We start from the raw sequence: 11,060 nt of genomic DNA, 5'->3' as shown, positions 1-11,060 counted from the left end.
CTGCACTGAGAAGACTGGAAATTTTGCAGTTATGAACCTCATAAAACAGCTCAAACTACCTTAAATCTTAATGACAAACATTTAAGATGAACAGACACAAAAGTGTCACATCATACGTAAGAATGTGGCAGTGGAAGTGACATATCCTGAGTGCGGATGATTAACAACTAGCTCAGAAATTTGATTAAGTATGTGAACAGTAATGCTTACTTCAAAACTACAGGAATAAATAACTTTTCCACTTTATGTTATTATACTGGTTAAAATAGTGCTTCAAACATATACAGATTGCAAAAAAAAGACATTTATGGTGATTCAGAGGGATCTTTCCTTCGCCCAAAATGCAATACATTACTTGAATGAAACATTCAGAAACATTCAATCTTTTAAAATTAAGACAAATTAAACTGGAACTTTGCCTCACACAAAAAAGCAGCAGCTTCAGAAGTGTTCTTAGCTACTGATAACAGCATGTTGTTTGCATACAGTACAAATTCATGGAAAATGAGGTTTCCTGTCCCTGATACTAAAAAAAAAAAAAAAAACTAAAATAAAATCATTATCCAACAGTGAAAAACAAAGCTGAAATTATGTTGTCATGGTATGGCACCTCATGTCTGAATGTAGAACAGTCCATGCAAACAAGAAAAAGCTTTACAAGTTGCACAAATTTAAAATAATTTTTTAGAAAATAAGTTTTATTTGGCTCCTTTTGTACACTTTTTCTTTAAAAAAAATGCACATTCATACAGTTTGCCCTTCCCAGTGCATGTCTGGATTTGCTCACATAGAGCATTAATAACATTAATATCAAGGCCAAAGATGCCTTCACAATAATTTCAGACTCATTGTATTCTGGCTGTTAAGCATCCAAAGTTACTAATTTTCTGATTACAACTTGGAAATCAATGTTTTGAGTGTTTCTTCTCTGATTCACATACATAATTGTCCCAATAAGGGAAGAGGAGACAGACCTGCAACAAAGAACCGTTAATGGCAAATACTCATTTCAGGTAGAGCTAAAGGCAGGTTCTCTACTTCACACTGAGATGGAATACAAAAGAAATACTCAGCTATATAACTTTCTCTTTTTCAAAAGCTCTACATCAGAAATGATAAAACATTGCTTGAAAACTACAGATCAGCCACTGGTAGTGGCAGTTTGTTTGCAGAGAAAGCACTCTTTCCCTAGTTGTTTCTCGTGGCCAGGTCTCTCTGCTGTTGATGGTGACTATGGAACTTGTTTCTTGCTGTTTCTTCTTAAAACACTTTGTGAAGAGGTGGAAATTCAGCTCGAACTTTCACACAGCACAAGAGGTATTAACCCATCAAGTAGCCCCTACAGAAAGAAAATTAATTTAGAGAAAAAGTTAGCAAACATAGGCAGCACTCCTCAAAAATCAAGAGACATACAATCTTAAACCAAAATTTAAGACTGCAAAAGACTCTGTTGATCAAGACTATTTGGCCATCTTAACTCCTTCCTCAGCTGATTTTCTTCAATGACACTGAAAATGAATTAGCAATGTTCTTAATCCAACTCTGGTAATTGTTTAGAATTTTCAAAGCCCACATTATACCCTAAGAAATGTTCTTTATGTGTGCCCTTTACACAAACTACAAGTGTTAAGATATTCAATACAACCTGATCTTTTCTGACACTTCACACCAATCTGCTGTCTCTTCCATTTCTCTGAAGCCCTGTTCTTTTCAAGAATTTCAGAATGAGAACTGTTGTACAGACACACATGTACTCAGTGAAGGAAAAAAAAACATATAGCATCAATGAAGCAAGAAAATATAGGCTAGATCCCTATCCAGACAGCTGCTGCCAGGGAACTCATCACTTCTGCGTTATGAAACAAATTTTTTACACAGAAGCCAAAAATAGTATTTAAGAATAGAAGAATGATTGTCACTATTAATTCAACACTTCATGGAGCTACTCCAAAAGCTACCTACCAGTACCTCTAAAGACCAGGTTTCAGCTATTCTAAATTAAATAGATAGACTGAAAAATACAGAGGGGGGAAAACTGGAAAACCTGCATTTGGATTTTGCACAGCCTGAAAGCTGCAGTACTTTAACAGATCCATATTCCTCAAAGCCCTACTTTGTAGCTACTTACCTGATCAGTACAGACAATGAATTTTAAGGTACACTGAGCAAGTCAGATTCACTAATGACATTTTCTAACATACCAGGAGCTGTCACCCTTTTTAAACTACAGCATGATTTTAGAGAAGCTGGCTCCCAAAGCATCCCACCTCATTCAAGGTAGCTTGTTCCAAAAAAGCAGTGAAAAAAGCAACTTATATTCAAACTGAAGATCATAATTTTCTGTTACTCTTAAATTGAACACAGCACACACGAGCCACAAAAAAGACTGAAAGACAAACCACTTACGGTAATTTCATCCTCATGAAAACTCTGGCCATGAAGAAGCTCAAAAGCACACTAACAAATCCAATAAAGAGCAAAAGAAACCTATTCAACTTGGGGATATTTGGTGCATTGGATCGATCCAGAATTATGAATCCTAGGCCACCCATTGTGAAGAGGAAGCTGGATGCAAGGCCTTCCATAATATACTGTCCATTTACTCTAAAGGAGAAAAAAAACAGGTGAAAAGAGTCAGAAAAAGATTAAAGAAATTATTTACATTCCAAACCCCATCTACTAAACAGGCTTTAGCTGTACAAACGTGCAGAATGATTAACTTTGATGGCTAACTTTCTAACTAAAGCAAGTAGGAAAATGTTATACAATTACATCACGACATTAACACACAATTTATGTTCAGAACCGAGTCTGCAAGGTGCCCAGTGCAGCACAAAGGAAGATTTATACATATTTGTGCATACCAACAGCTACCACCCAGCTCAATGGTTTGCAAAACCACCTAGTCCAAGGAGGTCTCTGGTTATCCAGATGATCCCAAGGCATGGCACCACGACGCTTTACTTCCATCCCCATGTTTAGGCAGGACTGCCTCAATCCTCCTCTCAGGACAAATTCCACTCAAAGCACTACAGCAGCACGTGAAGCACATGTGCTGTTCCAGCACACACCCTGCAGGATGTTCTGCTGCCTGCTTGCCGAGCCTGCATGGATCCATTGCAGGCACCTGGGGGTGCTCCTTGGGGCTCTCTGTCAGCCCAGACAGCTGGACTTCCTTCTTACAAATAGAAGGAGATGGAGAGTGAGGAAGCTGAGATGCAGAAAGAATATTGCACCTGGACCACGAGCCTCCTGCTTCCCACAGTCACTGAGCCATTTTCTCATCCTCCTAAATAGCAGCCTCATAAAACTGGCATTGATGAACTACGGAGGATGGCCGTACATAAATAAAGATTATCATTACTGCCTCATATCCTGGAAACAAACAAGTTTGTCTTCTCTCATCTTGTTCACACTGACAAATGACAGTGCTAACTCCCTGCAGCAACTCGATTCATCAACATTGCAACAATCCAACCCAGTCTAAAGCACACATCTAGACCAAGCCAAAATCTGTCACATCAACCATGTCACAGACCTCACCGATTCAACCAACTTTTTTGGTATTTAATAAAAATCATTATTTGTTTCCACACACATAGATCCCCCCCCAGTTACAAAAGCAGACTTAACTCTCTTCAGACCAGTTTGTTACTAGGAGTCTCTAGCTCATTTTCAGTAAGGGATTGAAAGCCAAGGGCACTAGGAAGACCCTGTTGTTACACATTTGTAACAATGTTCCCCGCCAGCATCCCAAGTACACTAGAGTTTAAAACGTAAGAAACAAAAGATTCCCAAACACTAAATATTCTGCAAGAAAAATGGATCAATTGTATCTGCATCCAGTACAAAGCTCAACCTGACTAGCAAGAAAAAGAAGTACTGCCAGCCCAAACCAGTTTCTTTTTACCAGACCTTTCATTTTTAAAAGTTTTAGGACTTAGTTGTTTCAATGCTGGTTTGATGGGGGTTTCATAAAAAAAACAAAAAATAGTTTTTGGCAAACCAAGAACTGATATAAAACAACTCCTGCCTTGCAAAGAAGAAGGAAGGGAAGGGAAGGGAAGGAGAAAGAAGGGAAGGGAAGGGAAGGATACCCAGCTCGGCAAGGCGGGGTTTATTCCCTTGAGCTGAGGCATTTGCAGCACGCCGCTGGTGGAACAGGGCCCTGCTCTTACCTGTATGCCAAGAAAGCCACCGGCCTCTGATGCCCGTGTTCGTCTGTCATCGAGCCCACGCTCGGAGGTTCCACGATCACGTCATAGATAATTCCTGCGGGGGGGAAAGCAAGCACGGACTTGGACCCGCAGCAGCGAGAGCCGCCCCGACACGGCGGGCACGCTGGGGATGCCGAGGCTCGTGTTTTACGGGCGGTCGGACCCGGACCCGGGCTCAGCCGCGGTTCTGCCACCCCGGGGCAGGGACCGAGGGAGAGCTGCCCCGTGAGCGGGGCCTCCCCTCCAGCCCGGCCTCACCTCCGGTGATGAGGAAGTAGGACACGACCACCAGCGCGTACACGGTCATGGCCGAGGGCATGTGCACCCAGCTCGGCCGCTTCAGCTTGATGTTGGGGCACTCGAGCACGGCGAAGGGCAGGCGGTACAGCGTCTCCATGGCCGCGGTGCGGTCCCGGGGCGGCCGCGGCCCCGCTGCTCCCTGCCGGCGCTGTCCGCTCCCTCCCGCCGCGGCCGCGCTCGCCAGCGACACGAAGGCGGAAACGGAAACGGGCTGCCGCGTCCTGGCAGGGGGAAACGGATCCCTTTCTAAAGAGACAAACTAAACAAATCACTAGAAACTTGCGACCAGGTTTAAATGACAGATTCAGAGGGGTTTTTTTTTGTCTGCATAAGGACATGGAAACGCCGCCAGTCCGCCGGCGAAGCGTTTATCCCTCTTACTCACCTGCCAGGACCCGGCAGCCCTGACGTGTCGGCCCTGGGTACTTGCTCGGGGGGGCGTGCCAGGGGGCGTGGCGTGGCGCAGGCCCCGCCCCCAGGCTGGGCAGCCACGTGGCCGCCGCGGGCCGCGCGTGTGCCCCGGGTGACACCGGCCCTGCCCGCCCGTCACCCGAGGGACACCGCCCGCCGGTCCCTCGCGGGACACCGCCCGCGGGCCACTCGCGACCAGTGACACCGGCGCCGCAGCCCTTGCCACGGGGTAGGAGCGCCCTTTGGACACCCTGTACTGATGCAGTTTTCTGGCGGGAGGAAGAAAAAGCCACGTCCCGCGTGTGAAGTTTGCACAGTGGGGCTGGGGAGATGCGGACCCGGGAGCAGACAAAGTCCCGTAGCAGGCCTTACGCCAGTCCCTGTGTTTGCACGGGAGCGTGGGGCTGGGATGCCCCTTGGGCGCACCATGGGATGCGGTGGCCATCCTGACCCCCAGGCAGAGGTCACCCCGACAGCTGCACGCAGAGCTTCTTCCTGTGAAGAAATCCTCAGGGAGGTACAACTCCTTTCACCGTGCACAGTATTAAGTCACTTATCCTGCACCAGAGCCACCTCCTGCTGTCACACCCAGGAGGCAGCTGAGAGTTGCCAGGCACCTCACCCAAAGCACCAGCTCACTGCCACCAGAAGGGCTTTTCGACCCAGCCTTCTGTGCTCTGTCCCTCGGCTGACGGTACAGCTAGACAGAGCTAGACAGGGTAAAAAGGCAGCGTGCACTCAGGAGCGACCTGCACACGTGAGCCACAGCCTGAGCAGACTCCACAGGTGACCTCAGAAACCCCTTCCAGTGGCACTCTCACAGCTCCCAGTAAGCCTGTGTGCTCAGTTATTATTTCTCCTCCTTCCTTACTCTCATGGTGGAGCTCACTACTTTTTGAAAAAATAGTTATTGGTTAAAAACAGGTAAAAATAGATGCCTGTCAGATACTAAAAGCAGTTCAAAATTTAGAGTTGGGGCTGAGAATACCACTGCACATACAGGAAAAGCAAGAATTATCCTGACTGCGTTAGTACACTCCTAGACAGCTTTAAGAGACACATTTAGAGTTCTCTACAAAACAGAATGAAGCAAAGCCATTTTCACTTTTTACATTACAATTACATCCTTGGTGATAAACCAACAACTTTTGGTTCAAATTTCAATACCAGCAGCCCAAATTGCTACTCTAAATCAGGAAGCCTTTAAAGGTCCATCCTAGCTGCACCCTGGAGCTCTGTTGGTATCATACCTGTAACTGCTGATCCAGGAAGACCTAACAGGATACAGCAGCTGCAGTTTTCTTCCAGGAGATCCAGATGTAGCAGCAGGCAACTGTCTGGTGGGTACAGCACTGGCTTTGAGAAGTTAAGACTATTCTCTCCACCCTCACTTAATACCACATACAATTAAAAAAAAAAAATCTACCTTAGGCTTATACTAAGCTGTCCTCTTCTGTTTGCTCTTCTTTTTCAAAGTACTAATTTTCTTCTGAGCCAAGTCCTCCAATGACTTCAAAAACAGCTGCTGCAAGAAAACCTGCACTGCTGAAAATTATTCCAATCCCTCTACATGACTGAGCCTGAGCTGAGAGTCCTGTTTAACCATTCCTTCCAGCAGGCAGCACTGAACAGAGCATCCTGACTTACAGGTTCTGCTGCAGCAAAACCCAGCTCTGCGCTCTACAAACTACAATAAGCAGCAGCTCCTAGCAGCTTTGAGTCACACATGGAATGACAGGACACAAGAGAAGTGGAGATTTCATTTATTGGGCTGAAACTACACATAGATTCACTTTGACTTCTGGCTCTGTGCTTGTGCCTTCAACACTTTCACAACAATCTTCTGCTCCTCGATAAGAAAAGCTCGTTTGATCCTGGAAAAGAAAAACTACTTTAGGATATGTGTCTACCTACTGAAGTACAAACACAAAAATAAGACAAATTACAATTAATTTTGCCATCTCCCACATTCATCGCACATGTGGTGTTAGCTCCACAGTTACATAAAAAGGGAACCCACTGCTGTTCTTGCCAGCAGCCAAAGACAGGGACAGTAGCACTGCATGAATGCAGCAGTTTGGGGATGGCGGCCTACAGTGCCTGCAAATTTAGGGTAAGTGGCTTGGAGTCAAGCAAGGTAATACCTGATGGCTGAACATGGGAAAATTTACCATCCTCACAAATTTTGAAGGCAAAAAGCAGAACTCCTAACTGGAGAATTAATTTAATTCTGTTGAAGTCAGAATTGATGTGACGAGTCGTGGTCATCTCTTTCTCAGAACTACAGGAAATTATATGCATCCAGTTATCAAAAACAGGAATACTTTCCCTGTCAGGATTAAAGCTCCTTGCACATCAACAAGGATAAAAGCCTAGCAGGTCAAGTTGTGCCAAAATATGACTGTTTCTGGAAGACATGCAGGGCCACCAGCTAGACGGGACAGATCTGTGCACCAGCACTCACACACCAACAGACTATTGGATGGTTCTGTGTCACACACACTCTTGTAACCTTAAACATTAAAATGCCTTCTGTCAGTGTCTGGTGCACATGGCTACTTCTGCAGTACAAACCTCTCAAAGATGCCTAAGCAGGTGCAAGAGAAAACCTGACCATTACAGGAAAGGAGGTGGCTGTAATTCTGGTTAAGGCACAGTAAGAATAAAACATACTGATGCACTAAAAACTCCCTATCGAGTTCATGAAGGGTTTGAGAAAACACTCAGAAAAAAAAGTGGCTTTTAACACATGGCTCTGCAGCTGTAACAGCTCATCTTCAGTGGTGCCTAATGTAATTTACCTTAGAACTTACACATGCCAAGAAGAAAAAAAATGCTGGCACTACAGATGAAAAAAACCTGGCATTAGACTGCTGACCCCAGAGATCTGCTTTGTTTACCCTTCACAGAGATGACACACTCATGGTCATGTTTTTCCTCAAACTTGCCAAGGAAGCATAGGACATGCAATTGCTACTCAATAAAACTGAATTCAGTGAGGCCTGGCAAAGGCCATTTTAAAGCTTAACCACATAAAGCTGTTTAACACACAACCAAGTAATACCTGTGAATCCCAGAACACTACAAAGAAGTGAAAAATTCAATTACATCTGCATAAGGTTAACAGGACAGGACAACAGAACAGAACAATCTTTACTATGGGCAGTCAGTACAAAAGATAAAAATCCAGCATGAGCAGACTGTTTAGTATCAGTGCAACAGTGCAGTAAGAAATCCTGAAGAACATGAAGTCTCTACAAAACAGCTCCACACGCAGGAACTCCCTCAAATCCAAGGGACAAAAATCCCACACATCACTGTTTGAGGTGCCCCACACTCACACTCTCCATCTCCCTACACCAGTGTCAGACTTAAAAGGCTTCAAAGTTCGGGAGAGATGTGAAAATTGTGTAAGAAGCAATCCTAGGAATAAAGCTGGCTTTCTGCAGATTACCTGTCACGGACACACTTGGCACACATGGAGCCACCGTAGGCTCTGCTGACGTGCTTCTTCGTTTTTGACAGCCTCATCAGAACTTTGGGGCGCACAGCACGGACCTACAGACAGCAAAGAATAAACAAGAGTGTCATGGGACAGCAACAGAAAGATCCAACATCGCTTTCCTAACTAAAAAAGAAAAAAAGAAGGCAGCAACATCTGAAGTTAACTATTCAAGATGCTAAAAAGTGACTGAGGTCACAGCTCATTGCATGGACCATCCTCAGCATTCCCAAGCTGATCTTTTCATTCCCCCACAAGGGTTCAACAAGAGGGTCATTAAAACATTGCTTATAAAAAGGACTGGTTTTTTTAAAGACAGGAACTGCTCAAAGATCAACATTACTCAAGCATTCCCATAACTGTTAAAAGCTATGGTGGTAATTCATGAAAACAGTCTGAAGAAAAATAAGAACATTAATTCCTTTTTTTCTAAATACTTTATAAACTTGGCTTACCCTTTTTTCCCACAAGTCTAGTAGGTCCAATTTATGTTTTTAAACCTGCTATAGAATTGCCCTGTCTAGTTTTTTTTAAAAATCACATTTTCTAAAACAAGAGTTTATATTTAATAATAATGCAAACCAAGAGCATTAAAAAAAGTTTGGCCTTCCAAAGCTTATTTTGCCAGTAAACTTTATAACATTTGATTAGAATATTTTAAAGAAAAAGGTTATTTCAACAAGAACTGGTCGATACAGGCCCATTGTATATTTGGAAAGGCTTTGTCCTGAAGAAACGCTGCAGCAGAGAAACACCCTTAGGTGTTTATAATCATACTCACACCACGAAGTCTTCCTGGGCAAATCCCACATGCTGACTTGGGGGCCTTTCCCACTTTCTTGGTGTAAAGGTAAACAATCCTGTTCCCGGGTGTTCGGGACCTAGGCACAGCAGGAAAACATTCAGTTAACACAAGAATCGAAAGTGAAGCACCACCTGTTTACTACAGAAGTTTTCTTGCACACGGCCTTACTTACAGTCTGGTCTTGTTGGAAGCTGTGTTGTAGGACAACCTACGGCGGTATGTCAGGCGCTGCACCATTTTTCACCCCTAAATAAGTCAAAACCAAAGCGGCGCTAGGTAAGAACTCGATGTCCACACAGGAATGCACATCTTACACGGTCACCCGTGCAGAGCCAGATGTGAATCAGCAGCTGCCGATTCGACATTAATAAAACTACAGCCTTTGCTGATCAGCGACACCGGCAGAACTACATTAGAGAACAACAGCTCGCGTGACAGCGGGCACAACGCGATCCGCAATGAAGATTCACCCGAACCAACCTGAACACTGCTCAAACATCCTAGCCTTGCCTGGATTGTGCCACGCTCCCCTAAGGAACTGCTTAAAGCTTTAGCAGCTCCGTATTTTACAGTCAACATAAGCTTCATTCGCAGCCTCGGGAGGCGCGGGCCCTACTCGGGAGCCCCACCGCGGAGGCCTCGGCAGGCCCGGCCTCTCTGCCCCCCGCTCCAGCCCACGCGCGGGCAGCAGCAGCGCCGCCGGTCCATCCCCACAGCCCCTCGGGGCCTCGCATCGCGCTCGCCGCCCGCGGTGCCGCGGATGGAGGCGGATGGGCGCCCACAGCCCTCGGTCGGCCCCCGCCATACCTGGCGCCGCCGGACCCGGAAGAGGAAACGGAAGTGCGCGGGCAACATTGTAATAGCGGCGCGCTGGAGACCGGAAGAAATAGAAGCGCCTGCGCACTGAAGTCCGTCTACCAGGCAGGGTGGCGAGTGGGCACCGCCATGTTGTACGGCACGGAGGTGCCAGGTGGCGCCATGTTGTACGGCTGAAGCGGGGCGGGGCGCCGCTCGGCGGCGGGATCGGGAGCCGGGGCAATGGGCGCCACGGGTGCCCCGTTTTATTTATTGTGTGTTTTACTGAAAAAACTCTTTGACTAAAATACCGGCTTCTGTCCTGGGAAATAAGGGTTTGTGCTTCATTATGGTAATTACGTAGCTGTGGGCCCAGAAGCCGTTCCCCATGCTGCTGTTCTAAGCTCTGAATTACAAGTCACTCGTACAGGATTTTCCACAGCACACTGGCACGTGGCACACCTGGGAACCGTGTGTCTTACACAAAACTTCCACAAGGAAAGGCTGGTCCTGCAGAATCCCTAGAAAGCCTTGCTCGGAGCATTGCAGGGCTGTCCTTGCCAGGCTCCGTTCCCCTCAGGATGCCCTCACTCCTGACCAGCACTGGACTTCCTGGGCACAGGACCAGGCAGAGAGGCTGATCCCGAAACCGCCCCTCTGGAGAGGTACCCAGTACCCACAGTCTGCCTGACACCTCCTTGCTGCGCTCACTGTGCCACGTGCTCCGGAGCAGGCGCTCACACAAGAGCATGAAGTTATAAACCTTTCCTGCTGGTCAGGTCAAAGGTCCACCTGACTCAACCTCCCACTTCCAGGCCACAGGTACCTAGGAAGACCATAGGGAAAAAATGACATGGCTAGTGGAACTCTCCCTTAATACATCCTCCCTGCGTTCATCCGTCAGCATTGTCCAAGTGTCCTGAGCTGGATCACATTTTCTGACCTTAGATTATTTCAGCTGGTGTGAGCATGGTGCTAACAACACCAAGGTTGTGGGTTCAATCCCTGTATGGGCCGCTGTCTTAAGTCT

The 11,060-nt window shown here is 46.1% G+C and overlaps 2 protein-coding genes across 2 annotated transcripts; both read right to left on the bottom strand.

Annotated features, from left to right (window-relative positions):
• Positions 1 to 286: 286 nt before the first annotated feature.
• On the bottom strand, positions 287 to 4,750 carry OSTC (oligosaccharyltransferase complex non-catalytic subunit). The gene is made up of 4 exons (XM_041480097.1): positions 4,476 to 4,750; positions 4,179 to 4,272; positions 2,407 to 2,604; positions 287 to 1,339 (listed from the first exon to the last, which is right to left on the bottom strand). Exons 1-4 carry the CDS (start codon positions 4,612 to 4,614, stop codon positions 1,321 to 1,323), a joined length of 450 nt encoding a protein of 149 aa, XP_041336031.1. The 5' UTR covers positions 4,615 to 4,750; the 3' UTR covers positions 287 to 1,320.
• A 1,925-nt stretch (positions 4,751 to 6,675) lies between these two features.
• RPL34 (ribosomal protein L34) lies at positions 6,676 to 10,103 on the bottom strand. Its single transcript, XM_041480050.1, has 5 exons — positions 10,043 to 10,103; positions 9,408 to 9,481; positions 9,212 to 9,311; positions 8,383 to 8,486; positions 6,676 to 6,802 (listed from the first exon to the last, which is right to left on the bottom strand). Exons 2-5 carry the CDS (start codon positions 9,470 to 9,472, stop codon positions 6,718 to 6,720), a joined length of 354 nt encoding a protein of 117 aa, XP_041335984.1. The 5' UTR covers positions 9,473 to 9,481; positions 10,043 to 10,103; the 3' UTR covers positions 6,676 to 6,717.
• Between the last annotated feature and the right edge of the window lie 957 nt (positions 10,104 to 11,060).

Source organism: Pyrgilauda ruficollis, unplaced genomic scaffold (genome assembly GCF_017590135.1).
Source record: "Pyrgilauda ruficollis isolate IOZ18807 unplaced genomic scaffold, ASM1759013v1 scaffold5, whole genome shotgun sequence".
NCBI lineage: Eukaryota > Metazoa > Chordata > Aves > Passeriformes > Passeridae > Pyrgilauda > Pyrgilauda ruficollis.
The sequence above is the reverse complement of the archived record's forward strand: the minus strand, read 5'-3'. Positions and strand labels throughout refer to the sequence as shown.